The 22,537-nt window shown below is 49.7% G+C and overlaps 1 protein-coding gene across 1 annotated transcript in view; it reads left to right on the top strand.

Annotated features, from left to right (window-relative positions):
• LOC111146358 (tubulin tyrosine ligase like 11) overlaps positions 1 to 22,537 on the top strand; it is a 222,486-nt gene that overhangs the window by 164,605 nt on the left and 35,344 nt on the right. The window contains exon 7 of the mRNA XM_022501885.1: positions 18,732 to 18,983. Within this exon, the coding sequence (XP_022357593.1) occupies positions 18,732 to 18,983 (252 nt within the window). The remainder of the gene's footprint in view (positions 1 to 18,731; positions 18,984 to 22,537) is intronic.

Below are 22,537 nucleotides of genomic sequence, written 5' to 3'. Positions count from 1 at the left end.
CCCACCTTCACAGAGCTGACAGTTTAGAAATAACTACAGACAAGTAAAGGGGTAATTGTTGTGTAGTGTGAAACAGTCTTCAAAAAAGAGGTAAAAGTAGGGTGTCATGAAGGCGAGGTGGAGGCAATGACATTCCAGGCAGAGGCAACGGCATGTGCAAAGGCCCAGGGCTACTATCCAAGGGGAGGACCTGGTGAGCCTTGTGGTCTGGCGGTCCCTGGGTTTACATGGGGTTGTGGAAGGGCAGGGCTGGAGGGGACACAGCCAGCACATGAAAGGACTTGACCCGGCCATGACCCTGCAGGCAGAGGGGAGTCAGTCATTCGTGTGTTCACGCACCTGGCCAGTGTTTAGTGAGGGCCTACTGTGCGCCAGGACAAGGAGCCAGTTGTGAACAAAACCATCACCGATCGCTGCCTTTGTGAACCTGACATTCTTTATTGGAGGAGGTGGTGTGTGAGAGAGCAGGAGATGGACAGCAACAAAGTAAATGAGTAAAATCTACGCTCTGATAAATGGCGGTAGTGCTGGGGGGCAGGTAGAATGGGACAAGGCAGGCCCTCGTAGGCTGGCGAGGAGTGGGTGTCACAGCTTTAGGCAGAGTGGCCAAGGGAGGCCTGCCAGAAAAGGGGACGTTTCCACAAGGACTTGAAGGAAGTAAGGGCGAGACGCGGGGACAGGTTTAGGGGCACGAGGTGACATCGTCAGATCTGCCATGTGGCTAGGACCTGGAAGATGTGTTGAGAGGGGAAGCTGGAAGCAAGGAGACTGGTGATGAGGCTATTGGGATTCAAGTGACCCACCATTGAAGTGACAGGTGGTGGCAGCTTGGAATCCAGGGAGCAGCGGTGACAATGGAGAGAAGTGTGTGATGCAAGGTGACAGAGGAATGACACTAGGCTACTCGTGGGGTTTGGGAGTTACCCTCCTCTCCCGTCTCTGGCTCAGGCGCTGTGGGTGTTATATCTCTTTCCTGAGCTGGGGAACCAAGCCCAAGGTCAGAAATGGATGCGCTTCCAAGTATTTTGCCTACTGCACTGCTCACAACACCCAGCAGGTGGCAGCAGCCCACGTGACCGTCGTGGAGGAAAGAAGAGCCCAGATGAGATGTGGTACAGTCCCCCAGTGGAGTATTATTCAGCCTCTAAAAAGGAGGTCTGAGACCTGCTACAGCATGGATGAACTTGGAGGACATTGTGCCAGGTGAAATAAGCCAGACACAAAAGGACAAACACTTTATGCTTCCACTGACATGAGCTTTCTAGAGTGTCAGCTTCTTAGAGCCGGGAAGTAGCATGGCGGTTGCCGGGGGCCAGAGAGGCAGGAAATGGGGAGTTAGTGTGTAACACGCAGAGTGTAAGTCCAGGAACGTGGATTGTGGTTGTGGTCGCACAACAGTATAAAAGTACTCAATAGCACTGAACTGTACCTTAAAAATGGTGAGAATGATACATTGCATGTTACCTGTACTTTAAGAAACTGTTTAAGAATCTGTGTCAGGTCATTTACCTAAAGTCGGGCGACCAGCCAGTCCAGCCCAGCTCCGGGGCCCCCTTGCACCCTTGCCTCTCGCTCTTCCCTGGTTCTAGACTGTCCCGGATCACCTGGTAAGCGACTTGGCCTCTCTAGACCTATTTTTCCTCCCCTGGAAGGTGGAGACGACACTTCCTGGAGTTGATGAAAGAATGAGACGTGATCACACACTCGCCTCGGTGAGATCCTATCTCTTTGCGTAGTGTTGCTCTCCTTATGTCAGGATGCCTGACTTTGGTAAAACAGCACAGACCTAGCTAGAATCCGCGCTCCCGCTCTGTGAGCTGTGTGACCTTGGCAAGGCGTTTATCTTCCTGAGCCTCAGTTTCCACTTATAAAGAAGGCCTGATATGTTCTACCGGGCAGGGGTGAGGGCGAGACTAAATACGACCTTGGATCGAGGTCCCCAGGGCAGCGCCTGGACACCACGGCCTCCGATAAAGGGCTGCTGTTCCCGTAAGGACACAGGATCACAGTTAGACAAGGAAAAATTTAACACAGCAACGTGACAAGTCAATTCAACATCCTTCCCCACTTCCACACCATTTTGTAGGTGGATATAGCCTCTCCCTTCTGGGAATTGAGGTGTTTGTGGAATCCTGAAATGACACCTTTGTGTTGGCTTTAGGAACACGTCTGCGTCTGATTTGTTTTACAAAGGAGATCCATTCACCTGAGTCTAAATAATAGTTCCTGAGCTCCTGCTTGGGCCTGGCCCCAAGCTGCTGCCCGAGAGTCAGACAGGAGCCAGATAGGGCACTGTCTGCACAGAGCTGATTGATATTAGCCAAGGATATTATTCCAGCAAAGTGCGCCGGGAGATGGGAAACCTGTATTCTTCCTGACCCGTAAAGCCCGGGTGCCAGGAAACCTTGGACAAACCGCTCCCCGTCTCCAGAGCTTAGTCCTTGTCTACATACAGAATGACGACCACCAGTCTCTATGACTTAAAGCTCTTTCCTTTCTAAATGCATTGACTCCTTGGCCCCGTGGCCCACTCTGGAAGCAGTCTGCAGGTCATAGGGTGTTCCGGGAAAGGTGGCCAGATCACTGCTTTCTGTGCTCTACAGACCTGGCCTTGGGGGCTTAGCAGTCAGCCAGGAGGGACTTGGCCCCATGGCATGCTGGGACTCCAGCTGCAGAAGGGTAAGAAAGGAGAGGCTGCTGGGGCTGGGCAGAGTCTGGAATGCAGAGACCTAGAGTCGGTTCTGGAGGCCAAGGCTACAGCAAGCTAAGGGAATGGGGCACAGCTCACTCCAGGCACCCAGTGTGGGCCGGGGCTTCCTGGGCACCCCCAAGCCCTTCTGCCCTGACTCCCCAGGAGCACACCAGCCAGGGCAAGAGGAGATGGCCCGTGAGGACAGGTGCCTTCTGGCCTTCCTTTACCTGCCCAAAGGGTGGGAGCCCCTTTCCTCAGATCAAATTCCACGGAGAATGGGGCGGAGTTTGCTTCATGGGCACGCCTCCTTCCCCCAGCACCTGTGGGATGACTGGGAAAGGGTTCTGGCATCTTCCTGATTGCTGGTCTGCCTTCTGGTGCTCTGTCTATCTCATGCCAAGGCACGGTCTGCTCATTTCACACGGGATGCCGCACCCGTGCTTGCTTATCTTGGGCCAGAATTGAGTCAAATCCAGCAAAGCTGCATTCGCGTCCTGGGGATCATTGGTATGTGCACTGGCATAGCGTTTCCTCGTCAAATACTCAGTAGCCAACCCAAGTCCATTAACGTGGGGAAGAAAAATCGCAGGTTACCATTCAACCACTGCTGCATCCATATGCATGAAACCGAGGGACCCACTCCCTTGCAGAATTAAGACAACCTTTAGAGAGACACATTGCTGAGAGCTCACTGCCCACCACTCCCACCTACTCCCCAAAGCGCTCCCCTACAAGCCACGTCTGCAGCCGCCCAGGACACGGCCGGGGTTGCCCACATGCCATCAACGTTCTTGAAGAGTTTGATGGGCTTCCGCCACTTAAGAAATTGGTCACATTTAGAGATATTCAGCCTCGGTGCACATGTCATGCTGTATGTAGGAAAAACATACTATTATCTTTAGAGCTTGCCTGAAACCACAGGCTTGTTCCCGAAACAGATGTTTTGTGAAACCCACCGTGACAGGCTCATCAGAGCTGGAGACGGGCCAGCACTCAGTTACCAGCCTCACAAGGACACAGACATCTCTGCCAGCTTCCCGTTTTTCCTCCACACCTGGGCTCAGTGGAGATCGTCCCTGTGGCTTCTCCTTCTGGCTCCTGGGTTCTGAAGTTAAGCATCTTACAAGCCTGACGCTCTAGGCAGAACCAGTCAGCCAGGTGTGTCCTGGAGAGAAGTTTCCAGGGTAGTGACTCGGGATATTTTAATTTGGTTCAGCAAACATTTATTGGGGGCCTCCTGTGCCCAGGTCACAATTCTAGTTGTTTCCAGTCACATTCTCTCACAGTAACTGGCGGGGTGACCCATTTCAGAAACTGAGACCTTGTGCTGGTCTCTTAGGGCTGCAGACGCAAGTTCCCTCTCGGATTCAAGCGGCAGACACGCATTCTCGCCCAGCTCTGAGGCCAGGCCGTGTCAGTCAGGCCACACTCCCTCCGAAAGCTCTGGAGGAGACTCCTCCCTGCTCCTTCCAGCCTATGGCAGCGGCAGACGCTGGTGGCTTCTGGTGCTCTCAATCCCGATCTCTGCCTCCTCTTCCTACAACCCCTTCTCTGTGTGTCTGTGTCAGATCTTGCCCTGCCTTTCTCTTCTGAGGATAGCTCTCCCTCAGTTTAGGGTCTTCTCCAAATCCAGGATAACCTCTTCTCAAGATCCTTAATTTGACTGCATCTGTAAAGATCCTTTTCCAAATAAAGTCACATTGCCGGGTGCTGGGGCTTAGGGCCACCACTCGGCCAGCTATAGACCTCTAGATATCTTCTGGTTGTTTCCCCAAGATCACACAGTGAGAAAGGGTCGTCATGGGAGGGAGAACCAAGCTCAGACCTTCAGTCATGTTCTCACCCCTCAGAAGCCGTGACACACAAATGTGGCCCAGGGGCCCTGCTCTTAAAAAAAACTATAGCTAAGTGGGAAAGAGCTTTGCGTGTTGGTTATGAGTAAGGGCTCGTATCCAGCCAATCCCGATGACTTTGGGGAAATTATGTCACCACACTTGTGTCTCATAGGAAAATGTCTCATAAGGAAAATGGGAATCATATTAAGAATGATAATAGTCTCACTAGCTGTGAGGACAAGACCACAGAAGGTGCTTAGCCCACAGGCATGGAGTGAGCAAGATCCCAGACGCCTTGACCCCACAGCCTCTGTGGGTAACCACCGTGCTCCCTCCTTCCACTTCCTAGGACTCCCCAGGACATTTGAATCAGAGCCTCTGAGTAGAAAAGGGATAGTATATAAGTCCCTGGGAACCTGGGTGAGCACAAGTGAGAAGCCAAAGCCGACTTCAGGGTTTCGAGCTTGGCTCACTTGGGAGGATGGAGTTGCCAATAACGACGCGGGTGGAAACAGCAAGAAGCAGGCTTGTGGGGGTTTGGGGAACAAATCACGCTCAACCTGACTGCAAGAGGGACATCTGGGTGGATTTGACTGGCAAGTGTTGGACTTGGAAGGTGACTTTTAAAGTGACCTTGAGCTTAAGAGTGAGGGAAAGAATTGAATTTTTGGCAAATTCAAGTGCTATCACACATTAAGCCTCTCAGGGGACAGAGAGTAATCGAGAAAAGAGAACACGAAAGTGTCAGGGCTCATTTGATTCACGGTCCAACACTCCATCTTCTCTTCTCACCTGTAAAATGGGTGCTCTGCTTTTTTCTTCCCGGGCTGTTGCTCACGGATGATAAATCGTGGATGGGAAATTGCTCCATAGATTTGGGGTTTGAACCACACGGTAGCTCGAGGCAGCAGATAGGGCCTCAGGCACATTTCCCTGGACGCTGAGCAGACCGCCCCCTCACCCCCACCCGGCAGGAGAGGTGCGCGGCCCTCTCCCCCATCCCTGCGTCGCGGCTGGGGAAGCAGTAACTGTTCATTCACCAGGTTTGAACTGGCCTTTCTGCTGGGCTCTAAATCCGTTCACGATCACCAAAGGCACTTTACGATAGCAACTGGAATTTCCCAGTTCCCTGGCAAGGGCTGCACTTTTGCTGGCGGTTTTTGTGTTTCAGAAAAACAGGTGAGCGCACCTCTCGGCCCGAAGCGCTGCCGCACCGCCCACGTCCCTGGACCCCACCTCCCACGTGTGCCCCTTGCGGTCTCGCGTGTGTTTGCAGGACGGGCTAGGTCAGCGACGTTGCCATGGCAACCAAGGAAGAGCCCAGCTCTGACTTCAGCTCCGCGCTGTGCTTGGTAGTCGGGAAACTAAATGATTGGCTTTCTCTTGTTTTCTTTCTTGGGGCGCAGAGTGCCCCCCGCATTCCTGTTGGCACGGAAACCTTTTCCTTCTGCCTTGTGTGTTGGTCAAGTGAGGCTACTAATTTATTTGAATGGGCGTTTGGAGAAGCTATTGAGAAAGAAGAAAGTGTCGGTGTGCCGGGGTGTCACAAAAAGAACACCGCCCCTCACAGTTGTCCCTCGGGAAGGGATGGTGAGTGGGTGTGATGGCCTCGAGACCCCCGTCTGCGCATCTCCAAATCTCTGGGACGTCTAAGCTGTCTCCTATTGAGGACCAGGGATATGCTGGGCATTCTACGAGGTTCTCTATGCTTCTTATTCCACACAGTTCTCCCCGAACCCCGTGTGCCTGGCGTCAGTGTCACCATTTGGCAAATGAAGAAACTGATACTCAGAGAGGTTAAGTACCTTCTCCAAGGCTGTTCAGTGGCTAAGTGGAGAGCTGGGGCTCAGCACTAGGCCTGCCTTGATGTGCAGTCCCCAAACTGTTGCCATTCTGCCGCCCGGCCTTAACCTTGTACTTGAACTTCTAAATTTTTTTTTTAATTTTATTTATTTATTTGACAGAGAGAGATCACAAGCAGGCAGAGAGGCAGGCAGAGAGAGAGGAGGAAGCAGGCTCCCTGCTGAGCAGAGAGCCCGATGCAGGGCTCGATCCCAGGACCCTGAGATCATGACCTGAGCAGAAGGCAGCGGCTTAACCCACTGAGCCACCCAGGCGCCCCCTGTACTTGAACTTCTGCCATCTCTCCAGAGCCATCAGGGAGGCATCATCTCAGAAATGTACCATGATAACTGAACATTTAGTACTTCTGTGAGCAGCAGCACTGCACACTGTCTGGATGTCTGCTTGGGGAATTGTGCAGTGACAAGAGAAATTAATACTTTAATGGATTTTGACAACAACTCTATGTTAGGGGAATTCAAATGGCAGAGAGAAAAAAGTTAGGCTTTCTCTCTGGACCTGGTTGCTAATATGCATATGCCTAATTTATTAGCTGAATTTAAAAAAAAGAAATCTCATTCTGTTAAGACCAAAACTCTTGGAGGGAAAGAGTGCTATGGGCAAGAGGAGATCGGGAAGTCTTCCTGGTTGGGCTTCAGCTGACGGGAAGTCACTGATTTTTGTCATTTTGTTCACACTTACTTATGCTGCAGCCAGGACCCCTGCCTCTCATTTAATCCCTCCACAACCGTGGGAGAGAGATTCTGTTGTCCAGCTCCAGCTGGCAGAAGAGGAACAGAGGCTGAGTGATAACACAAATTCCCCAAGACCGGACAATTAGGAGGGAGTGGAGCACGATGGCTTCTTCTCATTGCCAGAAATTATTATTGTTGCCCTATTTCCCTAAAAAAAAAAAAAAAAAAATGACTCTCTAAAACCTGAAGCTGAAAATGATGCCCAGAGGTCACCCTGCCCATTTTCTTGCCTTCAGGCAGAATCACACCAAATTTCCTCTCATTATTTGTCTTACAGAATACTTTTCTTCCCCAGTCATCTGTCAGTGTGTCTTTTTTTTTCTGCATTACCTATTAGAGGTAGAGTACTATGAGGAGAACAAAAATGGATTCTATTTTCAACAAACTCAGTCTATGGGGGAGAGAAGCCACAGACTTAAGCGGCCGTAATATAAGTTTAGAAAATGATAGATTCCACAAGAGAGGTGCAAATAAGGTGCTGTGGGAAATCCAGAAGCATGTTTTCTGGTGGGAGGGATGAGGGGAGGCCCGTGGGCGGGCTGGCATTTGAAGAGCTGGCTTCTGCGGGGTGTGTAGGATTGGATCCTGGCCGTTGGTGCCGGGGGAGCAGGGCACGTGCATCCAGGCGCGGGGGGCCTGCCGAAGCTGCTGGGGCGTGAGCGCATCTCAGAGTCATCGCCGCGTGTAAATGAGATGGTCCAGGGAGACTGGGTAGGGCAGGAAGCAGGTCACGGACAGAGGCTTAGAGGACGATCTACCACGCTAGGAGGGAAAACAAAAAAGTAAAAACAGAGAATGGGAAAACACGTGGAGAACGCATAGGCACGGAAGCCAGGAAATAAGAGTTCCAGAAAGAGTGGTTAAGTGTCGCTGGACACTATGAAGAAGCTGAACTGCAGAAAGACCGAGAAGGTCGCGGGCAATAAGGAGGAAACTTGGTAACCCCAGGAAGAGCAGCGTGTCTGAGGCAGTAGAAGAAGAAAGGCCAGAGAAGTGTGCTCACACCGAGGTCAGGAGGGCAACAAGCACGCCAAGGGACCTTCTCTAGGCCATACCCTGCTGGGTTCAGATCGCAGTGTCCTAGCAGAGTGCCAACCCAGAATCCCGTCTGCACGGCCGAAGCTGAGTGGAAGCCTGGAAAGAACAAGGTCTTGAGAGTCAGAGTCAGATGATTCACTCCAGGAGCCATGTGACCTCCAGGACGTCATTTAACCTGAGCTTAGCTTCGTTGGATAAACAGCCAACACTTAACCGAGTGCTTACTGCACACTAGCTGTCATTCTTAATGCTCTGCGTGTATGTATGAGCCCATTTAAGTTTTCCAGTGGGGCCGTGATGTAGGGAGAACTGTTATCCCCATTGTACAGACAAAGACAGCAGGGCACGAGCAGGTTCAGAGACTTTTCCAAAGTCACCAAGCTAGGGAGCGACAAGCCCAGGATTCCAACCCAGGCCTTCAGGTTCCTGAGTATATGTTAATATCTCCATCTCAGGTCTCCTGCGGCTTAACCACAATAATTGATATATGGGAGAGTTCCTGGTCCAGAGGGGGCTCCATAAGCGGTATCCTGTTACCCCCTGACCAAATACAAATGCAAAGTCATGGCATCCTTGCCCGAGAAAGATCTGTGGGATCAGCCCCATAAGGCCTCACTCACATTAGCGAAAATCCCATATAGAATGACACACAAGAAAACAGCCTCAGAAAGCCCCTGGGACCCTGAGTGAAGATAGTTTTGTGTTCAACACCCTCACTGCGGGTTGACCAGACAGCTGTATGGGCCCCCTCGGTGGGGTGGACCCTCAAGGGCAAATCAGGGACAGGTGAAATTCACAAAGTGAGCAGATTTCATCCAAAATTTGAGGGGGAAGAAAATTTGGCCTGGGATATGCCTACAAAATCCCTAGTTTAGGGTTCACCAGGCATACGGTATACAAAAGAGAATAGGATTACCCCCCAAAACGAACTGCGTTTGGATGAAACTGAATGCCAAAAAGAATCACGGTGATGATTTCTCCACATGGTTTCCCCACTTATCATCTGTGTTCACAAAGGCCTGTACTTCGGTGCAGAGCTGTGTTTAAACACTAAAATGCTTTGTGTTGCAGAGAGGCCCTGAGTATGTAATTAAAAGGATCCCTTCATTAGCACAACTAGACAATGAAAGCTCAAGTTGGCCTTTTCCGCTAATTTTGGAGGTGGTAAAACAGAGGCTAATACAACCCCTGATTACAATTGTCACATAGACAGTGCCTTGCCGTTGCCACTAGGAAATCTTTGTTCTCCCCGAAGACAGCCAGGATCTTCCCATCACTGGGAGGGACAAAGAGAAAGGAGAACGCATTCTGGCAACCGGAAGTGGAGGGTGTGGCAGTGTCCTGGCCACAGGACTCTGGTCCCAGCCTCCTCACCCCAGCAGCTGACTTAACCTCTCAAAGCTTCAGCATCCTTGGATGTAAACCCAAGTGATTGATTAGATTGTTGTGAGAACTCAGGGGAACAATGCCCGTCTGTATTCCTTGTCGGATGTCCTGAGCAGCTCCTGTGTGCCAGAGCCCGTGTTAGAACACAGACCCGCGGGCTCAGCTTTGGGCCGGAGAGAGTTGTAGTCCCCAGTACCTCTCAGGATGAGGATGATGACGATGTACAAAGTCTGAAAGGTTTTAGAGAAAGGAATGGCTCATTCTAGCTCCAAAGCCTGTGGAGAGTTTTCTAGGAAAAATGCTATGAAGTCCAAGATTTGAAGGGTGAGTGTTTTTCCCACGGATAATTTGGGAAGGCACATTTACACAGAGAGGGAGGAATGTGGAGTTTGGAAGGCAAGGCCGGCCAGCAGCCCCAAGGGCTCTGCTCATGAGGTAGGCCCCATGTGGGGCGCCTCGGCAGCCGGTGCAGACAAGGCGCAGAAGGAAGAACCCGTCTCCGGGTCCCCGTGCAAAGCTAAACACGGGCCCAGTCTTCCGTAGAAAGACAGCGGCCAAACCCCTGGTGGGGTTAGAGCAGGGACTCCTCAGCCCTTTGGGCAAAAACGATTCTCCTCCCTGCCCTCCCTGCTCCTCCCTGCCCCCCAAAAGGGCCTTGAGAGTCTGAAGCTTTTCATTCAGATTCAGAATTTTGGCCACTCTGGCATTCCGCTTTAGGGGTGGTGTTCTTTGTTTTGGGTTTCTTCTTTTTTTTTTTTTTTTTTTTTTTTTAAAGGCTCTGGGCAGAAGTCAGGAGAACTGGGTCTGTCTGCCCTTTGCCACCACCTCTTAGTTGATGCCTCACCTCAAGCAAGGGTCTGCCTCAACTTCCCGGTATATTGCAAAAGAAAAATGGGGTGAGAAGACCCTCCCCCAGTGCCCCTTCTCATTCCACAGTTTAATTCTTTCTTTACGTGGGGAGCAACAAATATTTTTTGTGACATCAGTAATCCTCAGGTAAGGGGCAGGTATCCAGTGAGGTCTGAGAAGAGGACTCATCTGGGGGATTTATTTCAGGTGGGACAAGAGACAGGTGCAGGGTGACCTGGCCAGCTTGCCGCGAGCCTCCCCAGACAGGGGAGTGGGAGGACCGTCCAGGGTCTAGTTACGTGAGTTGCGGGTAGAGCAGAATGTCAGAGAGTAGTTACAGAAACCCCATAGTCTCTGGGGTTCCCAGAGGGGTACACTGATGTCTCCCATCGATGGTGACTAGACAGTGAGCCTCTTGAGATGATGGCATACAGGCGATAAAGACGTTGGCGATTCAAATCACAGAAGCTAACAGGTATCGAAGCCCTGTGCCAAGCCCGATGCAGGCACTTTCCCTGTAATTACATCAGGCCTATAGGTTAGGCGCTGTTGTTTTCCCCATTTTTGGTAAGAGGAAACTGAAGCTTTGGGGCTGGATGACTTGCCTGGGTCACCCTGCTCGAGGGTGCAGAGCTGGGGTTCCAGGGGACCACCCGGCTGGTGCCCCGTGGGGAGGAGCGGCTGGGCAGCCACGCCCGCGCCCCCCCCCCGCCCACGTGACGGTTCCGCTTCATTTACTCTAACTGCCCAAGACAAAGAGAACAAGGACGATGGCAAGACGCCGGCTCTGTGCTCAGGGGCCGAGCAGAGAGAGCTGTGTTCGAAAAGAAGCATCTTGCGATGTCTTTGTGAAATGAGCTGTCAGTTCCCTCATCCAGAAAATGAGAGGGCTGAGCCCCATGACCCTTGAAGGCCCTTCCAGCGCTGAAATAGCATGAGTTCTGGGTCTGTGGGAATGGGGGCACCGGAGGAAATCCTCGTGTGTGTCCTTTTGTTAACTCATCGCCTTGGCAGGAAGATGGTCCTGCAGCACCCCAGCCCCCCCCCCCCCCCCCCCCCGGTGGCTCAGGGAGCTCGTCCCCAGCAGGGACCAAGACCCCGTCTGCTGCTGTGGCTGCTGGGCCCCTGTTAATTCATACCCATGACAAACACGGTGCATCTGTGACTCGTGGGAGGCTGTGATGGTAAAATAGGGATTGAGTGATTTGGTGGTCAAAAGGGAACAGCCCCTCCAGGTAAGTGCTATTGCTCCCAGGTCACCACACTGAGGTCAGTTATAAGCCCCTGCCCTCCCCCAAGGAGATTCATCTGGACGCTTCATGGACGGGCTGTGTTTTTGATCCTAAGCAATGCCAAAGTTTTGTGCTAGACTCAGGCTGGGTGTCCTCCCAGCCACTCTCCCTCGTAAGCCTCGTGCCGTCCTGTCAGTAAGAGACTTCTCTCCACTGTCGGAGGTAAAAATGCATTTAGAGAAGGTGCTTAACCACAGTGAGTTGTAGCCTGATGGAGGGGAAAGCACCTGGGCTTTGAACTCAAGTGGATCCAGGGGCAAATCCTCACCCGTAGCTCTGTAATAGCTGAGTGGCCTTTGGAAGGTAGGTTAACTTCTCTGAAGTTAATTTTTTTCATCACTTACAGTCTGTAAGTCATAGGGTCATGGCCAGGGCTCGAATGAGATGCTCGAATGAGATACCTGCAGGTATCCCGTCCGACTCTTGGTGCTCAGTGCCTGCTAAGTCCTCGGGCACGGAGGAAGCATCATGCACTGTTTAGAAGCAAGGACTCTGGCACCCGCTACCTGGGTTTCTATCCTGGATTAGTCTGTGTCTTCATACCTTACTTTCCTCATCTGTAGAATGGGAGTAACAGTAATACCTACTTGGTGGGATTTCATCAAGGTTAAATTTTTTTAAACCGCGGTTCCTAGCACATAGTAAGTGCCGCCAATGTCATCACCATGGTGTTTGTTGCTGTCGCTGTCCCACCGTGCTGTGGAAGGAAGCGATCAGGGCAGGGGGTGATGGCCAGAGGCGCATTGCTTAGCGCAGGGAGAAATAGACCTGGCCGGGGTCTTACAGGGCCTGGAGCATGGGACAAAGTTCCCCCACTGAGTCATTCTCCTCATCAATTCTGTAAACACGTGCTTCAGCCATTCTGTTGTCTCTTCTCTTCCAATAGCATAGCGCCACCAGCAAGCAAATGGGGCTGTGGGATAGCCGAGAGTTATCCAGAGACAGAGCTGGGCTACATGGTGGTTTCATTTATTTTTAGTGACTTCATCCTCCAGCTCTTTAAATTAGCTGCTGGGCTAATTTAAGGCACTTCTGTGGTACGTGGTTAGCAGTTTCTTCAGGAATGACAATGTGCATTTGAAGTCCCAAGTGACTGCAGGGACGGGTGTCAGCCACGTGGCAGGGAAACGAGCGTGCCTACCTCCTTTTGCCAGTGCGGCACCACTGCCCACCAAGGCTCTCCTGCCAAGCCCCAGATTGCCTGGGAACCTGATCCTGGGTGTTCCTTCGCTTTCTGTCCCCCCATGATCCAGCAGTTGCCATATCCACTTCCTTTCACCCAAATCAGTGATTCTTAGACCTTAGCCTGCATCGGAGTCGGCCACGGGGCTGGCTAAGCAGAGTGCTCAGCCCACTCAGTGTCTGAGTCTGTGGGCCTGGGGTGGGCCAAGAATTGGTATGCCTGACAAGTTCTCAGGCAGTGCTGATGCAGCTGGTCTAGGCCATATGCTTTCAGAACCACTGACCTAGAATGTTCCAGGAGCTTTGAAGCTAATCCACGCCCCTTCCTTGATTACTGCTGGCGGGCTCATTCACCTTCACCAGACTTCTAATTTTGGCCCTCCTCTCTTGTACATCTACCACTTCTGATCTCTGACACCACCAGATCCAAGAGGTCTGACATCCAAGGTCCTGTAAGACCCACAACAGCTTCCTTGTTGTATTCCCCCCAAGCCTACTACCAGGACCCGGCAAACCGACCTCCTTCCATGTGCCCTAGGTCCTTCTCTGCATGCTTCCCTGGCCATTTTCACCTGACTCACTCACTGTTTACACATGGGTCTTGTCTTCCCCACTTGGTGACACACTTCTGGCTAGTAAGAACCTCGGCCACCTCACCCATGTATCCGAGGCCTGTGGGACAAGGAAATGCTTGGGAAATAGTTCATGAACAAATAAATTATTGAAGGCATTAGGACCTAAAAATGGAAATTATTTCTCTGAGAGAATTCATGTACTTTCTCTGAAATTGGAATCTAACGTTGCTTTATCTGCCTTCCTGTTTTATTAATTTCTGGGGAAATATAGTATATGCCTAAGAAAAAAGTCTTTGGTTTGATTTAGATCAACTTAGTGCCAAAACAAAAATCAAATTGGCACAAGAACTCTCTAGTGAGATAAGTATGGAACGTGTAGTGATATAGTCGCAAGTATGAATTCTGTTTCCACTACTGACTTGGGATGCTGGGAGTGTTCTGGTTCTCTGGATCTTGGGTTTCTAATCTGTAAAATGGCACTAGTTTCTACCTACCTCATAGAACTGTTATGAGGAACGCTGAGATAGCATAAGTAAGTTGCTTGGCCCAATGCTTGACACAGTACGTCCCTGATAAATAGGATTTCCAGGCAAAATAGAGAAAGGTGGTTTTAATAACAAAGAATCCCATTTTATTTGAAAAACGATAATAGAGAAAACTTTCCAGAATTTTAATGAGCCAAGGATATACCAAATTCAATAATAATAAAAAAAAAATTACCTCAAAGGACTAGTAAGCTTGATTTATGTTTTCTTTACCAGTCACTTTATTTCATAAACCCGATGTTTCCATTAAAATGCCATTAAATAAAAGCAGCGTTTTACAGTATTTGCGATAACTTGGATCTTGATGTGATCATTGGAATTAGCTCCAGCAAAGATACCGTTTCTCGTTGTTTTATTCCGTCTTCTAGACCAGCTACATCTTTTACTGCCTTCTTCCGGTTGAGTGAAACACTCCCCCCGTATTTGTGGTTTTGAGTCCATGGAAATGGTATCTGTGGCTTTGAAGGCCCTTTTCATCTTGAGCTTATTAATTGGGATTCAGGAAGGAAGGGAAATGGTAGTCAGCCAGTAAACACAGCAGCCCTTGAAGGAAATGTGAGGGGCTCACGTTAAAGAGAAAAAACCCTCGTTCTGTGCAGCTCCCCGAGTAGGGCAGGGCGCGGGCTGAGGACGCTGGTGGGAGACATTCTCTGACATGCACATCATTGGGAAAACTTCCCTAGCCCGAGAGGTCCCCTGGAGGGGCGGGGTCCCCATCACCTGGGCAACCCTGGCCGGTGGCCACCAGTACCCTGGGCCATCTGCTAATTAAAGGAGCCCCTGGGGCTAGTGGCCTTATCTGCCTGGAATTCAAGTTTCTCCTCTGAAAAGGCACTGTCATGGAAATGTTCTGGAACTAGAGGTGATGGGTACACGACATTGTGAATGTGCTAAATGCCACAAAGTTGTACACTTTAAAGTGTTTTTTTTTATGTTGTATACAGTAGACCACATCCGAGGAAATAGATGACATCATTGGACAGAATGACCTCCAAGGCTGCTACCAGCTGTGACATGTTGTGTTTCTGGGAGGGATGACGTTGCTTAGGGACTGACAACCATGTCCCATTTGGTTAAAGACAGGCCACACAGACATTCAGCTGAGGGGGTTGGCTGATTGAAATGTGATTCGGGCTTAATACCGAATATCGCACAGCCATGAGGAATTACGCTCCCGAAAATGTATCTAATGCCAGGAGAAGACACTCATGATGTCATTACAAAGGTTTATGCTATGGGGAATGTGATCCTAACCTTACAAACATTGGTAAGAAACCAAAACACAGTGGTGTTTATCCCTGACCTATGGATGACAAATGATTTACATTCTTTTATACATTTCTCAAAATGTCTACAAAGAGCGTGGATAACTATTATAATCTAAAAACACTATTTAAAACACAACGTAAATAACAGTACATTGGATTCTGTGACCCCCCCACCCCCACCCCCACCCCGTGAATCCTGCTGCATTGTGGAGCAGTGGAGTGGCAGTGGGTGAGCTGGAAGTCCTGGTTGGAAGGACAGATTTGTAATTCTGGTTCAGCCGTGGCAAACCTTGCTGCCTCTTGGTGTTTTCACCTGGAACAGGGGCATAAAAATAACAGTCACGTCACAGGGCTGTGCGAAGAGCGGATGAGACAATGGAGATGGGGCGGCTGATTGGGAAGAGTTCTGAGCTCTCTCCATCGGCACTGAGCGCATGCAAACTGTACATTTCCAAATCTTCCCTCTAACAAAAACTTAATGAGTGCTTCTAAAGTCAGTGATTGCCACTTAGCCAGGAATTTAAGAGCTAATCTCCAGAAACACTGCTACTCTTTCCTTAACTGTCTTCCTATAACCTTCATGTGAAAACATTTCATTTCATCTGAAAAGTAACCACCTGACTTCTATTTACTGTTCTTGAACTCAAGGAGATGATTCTGAAACTGGCTTGGCTGGAGGGAGATCGCATCCCACCCGGGAAAGGTGTTTCTCCCCAGGAACCCGGCCTCTCCTTGGTGGGCAAGGCTTTGTTTCCCCAGAACCATCCACACAGGGCTGAACTTTAAAAGAGGTTTTCCTGGGGCGCCTGGGTGGCTCAGTCAATTGAGCGTCTGACTCGATGTCTGCTCAGGTCATGATCTCAGGGTCCTGGGATCAAGCCCCACATGGGGCTCTGTGCTCAGTGGGGAGTCTGCTTGGAATTCTCTCTCTCCCTCTTCCTCTGCCCCTCCCCCAGCTCGATCTCTCACACACATGCTCTCTCTCTCTAAAATAAATAAATAATCTTTAAAAAAAAAGAAAGAAAGAAAGAAAAAGGTGGGGTAGGCAGTTCTGGTTCTGTCTTCATTCTGTCATTGCTTTGAGACCCGTGCCAAGACCCAAGACCCACACGGAAGGATCTGCGAACAGAACTCACAGCCTTGACTCACACCAGGGGTTTCTCTTTCTTAGGGGCTGACTCCTTGACCCAGAATGAAGAGAAGACTCTTGGGACAGGGCTTGTCAACCTTGCTGTTTCTCTATCAAACCTATTCCTGTACAAAATATCATAACCTTGGTATTTTCTCTGAGCCCCGCCTGGCCTTTAAAAGCAAACTCCCAATTCAACAAATTCGATGAAATATCTCCCAAGCACCTGAAGCGATCCAGGTTGAAACAGAGTTGAACGAGAGAGAGAGAGTTGGATGAGTTAGGGTTGAATGAGATGTGAGGGAGGGATCGGCGTCTAGACAAATGCCAGGCCGCTTGGGCAGAGGAACCGGGGAGCAAGTCTGAGAAACAGGAGCGGGGCCTGGCAGAGAGTCATCAGCACGATCAAGGAGACATCTGAGCTGGCTCTGGAAGTGGAACAGAAGTGTGCCAGGCAGCCAGGGCCAGGGGAAGGCCTCAAAGGCCAAGGAAAGCAGGTATAAAGATACTAATATGGCCCGACTTCGTGACTGATGGTGTGCTTGGAAGTGGGAGCGCAGGGGAATGAGGCCATTTAATAAAGGAAAGAGTAGAAAATGGCCTTGGTGTCGAGCTCAAGACATGGTTCTAAATTTCCTGCAGTTGGCCAGTTGGGCAGTATTTACTGACCAAGTACAAAGCACCCAGGGTTCTGTCGCAGGAGTGGATGCAGGTTATGGATGGAAATGGTTACACCGGTTCCCAGACCAGCTGTGGGCGGCACAGTGGAGGGGAAGGTGTGTGAGCTCCAAGGGCAGAGGGAGGCACCAGAGGGAAGAGAGCTGGGTGTCCAGTGAGCTCCCAGTCTCTGGCCCAGACCAGACCCTGGGCAGCAGGGTAGGGTGGCAGGGCGTGCCCAAGGCCTTTGAGGGTATAGTGTGTCTAGGACAGTGATAGGAAATGAGGAGGATGGAGGAGAAATCAAGAGGGGCCTTGAGTGCCAGAGTGAAGAGTATGAACTTCACTGTAGGCACTTGGGAAATCAGTGGAGAGTTACTGTAAGGGACAACCCAGCCAGGTCTGCTTTAGAAGAGGTGCCTCAAGGGGTGGTTGGGTGGCTCAGTCGATTGGGCGTCTGACTCTTGATTTCAGCTCAGGTTGTGATCTCAGGGTCGTGGAATCGAGCCCAGCATCGGGCCCCACACTGAGCACTAATCATGGAAGCTGCTTGGGATCCTCTCTCCCTCTCCCTCTCCCTCTCCCTCTGCCACTACCCTCCCACCCCAAACCTGCTTGCGCTCGCTCTCTAAAAATAATAATAATAATAATAACAATAAAAAGATTCTAAAATAAGAAAAATAAAAAAGAAGAGGGGCCTTGCTGCCAGTGTCTATGGGTCTACGGATGGGAAAGGCTGGAGGCTGTTGGTACAGTCTAGGAAAGAGTTTACAAGGGCCAGCAGGGGAGAGCAGAGCTGGTTTCAAGAGATACTGAGGACTTAGGACTGGTGGCAGAGGCAGAGTAGAGGGAGAAGAGAACTGTCATTTACCCTGACATGTCCTCCTTGGGTAGCTGGCAGATGGGGGTGATGTCCAGGGAGACGGGGAATGTAGACTTGAGGTGAAGGAAACGGACATTTCGGTCTGGGGATCTGGAGACATCCTGAAGCAGCAACAGGTGGTAGTTGGACATGTGGGTCTGGAGGTGAAAAGAACATTCCAGACCAGAGGTGAATATGTGAGTGTTATTAGTTGCGGAATTCTCTTGAATACCAGAAGAATTTCGAAATAAAATAACCAGATTCAGGAATCACAACACTATAATCATTTTTTTTGTATGAGTTCCAAATAAGAAAATAGTTAAGCCCAAAAACATAATTGTGCCTATTCCTAGAATTGGATAGCTGATGTATCTTTGCAAATTGTTCATTGAACTGTGCTTCTGGCTTCTTGCCAGCCCCCAATGAGATTTTTATATTTCTTAATTATTCAATTACTACCCACAAGTAGGAGTTTGAAATCAAACCTAGGCTGCTCCGTAACAGTATTCTCTTGATTCATGAGTGCAGTAAAGGAGAATGTCCGTATTGGGAATCCAGGGTGAGAGAACAGAGGAAGTGTAAGCTTCCGGTCCTGACTCTGTCCTGGGTTCAAGTCCCGGCCTTGTCCCATGCTAGCTGTGTGAGCTTGGGGACCTTGCTTCTCTGAGGTCAGGTTTCTGGTCTGTACAATAGAAATAGAGCGTTCACACCTCCCGAGGTTGCGGTGAGTGTAGAGAAAGGAGAATGGCTGAGGGAAGGTGCTCCACCTACTGTCACGCCCCCTCCAGACGCTGGTCGTGTCCCTCATTGCTTGTGTTCTGCAGGTCTCAGAAGCTTAAGCAGCCACGAGCTGTGAAGGAAGAGCCTTCTGACAGCGAGCCGGCCAGCGCCTCCGACGCCAACCCCAATCCCGAAGCGCACCTGCCCTCCATCTGCCTCAAGCAGGTGTTCCCCAAGTATGCCAAGCAGTTCAACTACCTGCGCCTGGTGGACAGGATGGCAAATTTGTTTATCCGGTTCCTGGGGATCAAGGGGACAATGAAGCTGGGACCAACAGGCTTTCGGACTTTTATCAGGTCAGTGAGACCAGCCCCTCCGGTTTGGGATTCGGGCAGGGTGCAGTGGAGCCCCACATCTGGCTGGTCCCATCTCCCCCGACTGCTCCTGGGGGAGCCCATCTGTGCTGCGAGGTTGGCGCCCCGATTGGGGTCAGATTGCTCCGGAGTCAGGCCCCGTCTCCTCCTGTTTGCTGAGTGAGTTCATGAACGTGACAGATGGGACGGCATGAAAACACAAGGTGGTGCTACCTTGAACCAGGTCCTTAAACCACAGAGAAGTCATTGTCCCCTGGACCCAGACAGACCTTGTAGTTCTTAAGCTGGGGTGATGTTCTCCCAGAGGTATGTGGCTGCATGCTGAACGCTTATGAAGCCACAGCAAAGAAACAAGGCACATCTGCCCCAAGTGTCCATTTCAGGAGAGAAAAGTTAAATAATTCAGTTGATAAATAATTTAATGTATTCATCCTAATATAAAGATAACCCGATTGTATCATCGAGTACAATACAAAATCTGCATGAAGTGTAAACATAAGACATGAGATAAAGCAAGTGGGGTTTTGCCACAAAATAACCCCTGCCTCTTAATCATTCATCCACTTGCCTCTACTCTCTGGGGCACTTTGGGGCGGCACAGGAGTAAGTCCCCGAGACAGTACTGACTAGGCGCGTAACCCTGGGGTGAGTTAGGGACCACCTCTGAGTCTCGGTGACCCTACAAAATGGGGAGGAAGCCAGCTACACACCAGGATTGGGTGTCCCCCACCTCGAAGAAGCTCTCTGCTGGCATTCGGGGCTGCTGTTCTGCTCCTCGTTGGTTTTCATATTTCTACCTTTCACCTCAAAGTCACATCCTTCGTAGTTTTATTCACTAAAGCAAATAATTAGAAGCCTTGAATTGGAAACATTCTGTCGTATAATTTTCTCCAAATGAATTCTATGAACTCCAACTCTGGCTCTCTTGTTTCCTGATGGGACAGCACACAGAAGACATGGCCAGTGTTCAGAAGAACTGGTAGAAATCTTTGCTGTTTCAGGAAACCTGAGTTAGGAATTACACGGTGATCTGGAGAAGGCCTCTGTGTCTCTTGGGGTGAGGGGGCAGAGGAAAGCCCAGAGGAAAGAGCCCAGGCTTTGGGTCTGGCTCCTGAGTGAGGCATGTCACTTAATAGCTGTGTGGCTTTTGGGCAAACCTCTGGCCTTCTCCAAGTCTCAGTTCCCTCATCTGCACATGCCTATCCCTCCTGCCTATCAGGGTTATTATGAGGTCGGGATGTAACACATCCTGAAGCACCTGGCCCAGAGCCTCATTGACAGGAGCTATTTGCTAAGTGGGGGGTCTTGTGACGATTATTTCCATTAAGCAGCAGGAATTCTCAACAAAGTCAAGAGACACGTGTTGTTACTTCCCTGAGAATACTACCCGATACCTTCTGACTTGTTTGGGAATTGCATCTGTCTCGTAGTAAAAGATACCCATCTGTAAGTGCTTTAAAATAGATTAATTTTCTCTCATATAGGAGGAAGTTTGGCATGGGGGTGTTCAAGGGCTGGTTAATGACTCCACAATGTGATCACACCCCACTTCCTGTCTTCCTGTCCATCCATCCTAAGCATGGGCTTTTCAAGCTTCAGGCTTGCCTTGATGTCACAAGATAGCTGCTCAAAATCCAGCCATCATGGTCGAGTTCCAGTCAGGAAGAAGGGAGAAGAGAGATGTCAGATGCTTCCTTCTAACTCCTAATAACCGTCTACTGAAACATAAGAGATGGGGGGGAATAGTGAAGATTTGGGAAAAAAATAACGTAGTGAAAGAATCACAGTCTCAGCTGCCTCTAGGGGTTGGGCCAGAAGCGGAGGCCAAGGGGTGGATTCTGGAAGGATGGGGAGGGCCAGGCTATGGCAGCCTGAGGAACACATGCCCCAGCTAAAGGAAATGCTGTCCTGGGCAAGTATCACCAGAGCTTTTGAGTTTTCAAGAGAAGCTAGAAATGCTGATTTTTATATAAAATCTCAATACATGTCTATCGGTGCGGCGATTCAGAAAATAATTTTTAAACACTGTGTGGGTTCAAAGTGTGACTGCCCATAGAAACCACCAGTGTGTGAGCACTGGCAGGAGAGGCAAGGGACATACTGAGAGGACTACTCTGTTCACACCCGATTTTGAGAAGAAAACAGAACTGAGAATGGTTCTAGCAAAGGCGATTTCTAAAACGCTCTCAGATGGGAACTGGATGATGTCGAAAACATCGCTACAAATCTGTCCATGTATGATAAGCTTTATGATTCTTTCCATCATTTTTTCTCTATAATTAAGGGCATTTGCATGTAAAACTGGTTATTGTCAGGTTTGAGCCCTTAGGTCTTATAGCCATCATTCCCAGTCTGCTGCCAGCACTGTCGGTGGGAGCGACAGTGACCATGGCGACCGCGAGCAAGGAGAACAATGTCTTCAGGTGGGGAGTAGACGGCCAGAGCAGGACTTGGACAGTGAACCCCTCTCCCCTCCCTCCACACCCTCCCAGTCAACGTCCTGCGTAATTAAAGATATGGAAAGAAGTGGAGAAGATGTTGCACAACTGTTAATAGATTTTTTTTCCTTTTGTAATATACCAACAAATCCCAATAGCAACTTAATCGTAAAAGATGATATTCTTTGCACTTGGATTTATCGAAGTAAGTTCAGTCTTGCCAGCTAAATTTAACAGCAAGCATTTTCTCTTGCTAACAACCATTCTCTCTCTCCTTTCCACTTCAGTTTAAATTTTGCTTCATTATGAATTAATAATATTTATGCCATATGTTAAATTGAGCCAAGTACCCTTCTCTGGAGCACGGCACAAGAGACATATTTGCTGGCAAGATATATACTCCTCTCCGGTCTCCCACGCAAACAGCAGAAGCTGAACTTGGCTTTCACCTGGACGACCCACTCTTTTTCTCCGAGTTCCTTAAAGAGAACTGGAGGGAACAAAATAAACATCCGACCGAATTTATTTTCAGTGACCATCTCTCATAGTGTGCTGTGTAGATCAGCAGTTTTAGGAGTGAATTTTGCTAATGCCAGTCTGGCCACATTCTATTTTTCTTTTCTACCAAGAAATGAGAAATAATGAACTGTCGTTTCCTTGTCTAGACTTAACTCGTCGAACCAGCTTTTCGTGCCGTTTTCTCAAGAGGCACATAATAGTAGCACATATTACCATGAATTAAGCGCCTCTTCTCTCTCTCTCTCTCTCTCTCTCTCTCTTTATGTCATAATAATTCCTGGGGCGTGGAGACTTCTCTTTCTCTGAGAAATAGAAATTGACTGATTCTTCAGTTTGACAGCTTTCTTTGAGAGAAATGCGTTTTTGCCAGTTTCCTTCCATTGGATTACTAATCTGGGGGCCATTCTATGTAATTTACTAAGAACACGTTCTGCAAACGTAGCCTCTTATCAGGATCCAACATCAGTCTGCACGTGCTGCATTTCCCGTTTCCACAGCGGGCAGATGAAACCATTTGCCAGAACCGGGTTCGTTTCGAGGAAAGGGAGACGGCTCCTCGGCCCCTGGAGCATTTGCTTC

This window comes from Enhydra lutris, unplaced genomic scaffold (genome assembly GCF_002288905.1).
Source record: "Enhydra lutris kenyoni isolate GAN:26980312 unplaced genomic scaffold, ASM228890v2 scaffoldscaffold13, whole genome shotgun sequence".
Taxonomy (NCBI): Eukaryota; Metazoa; Chordata; class Mammalia; order Carnivora; family Mustelidae; genus Enhydra; species Enhydra lutris.
Note: the sequence above shows the minus strand (reverse complement) of the source record. Positions and strands in the feature narration are given on the sequence as shown.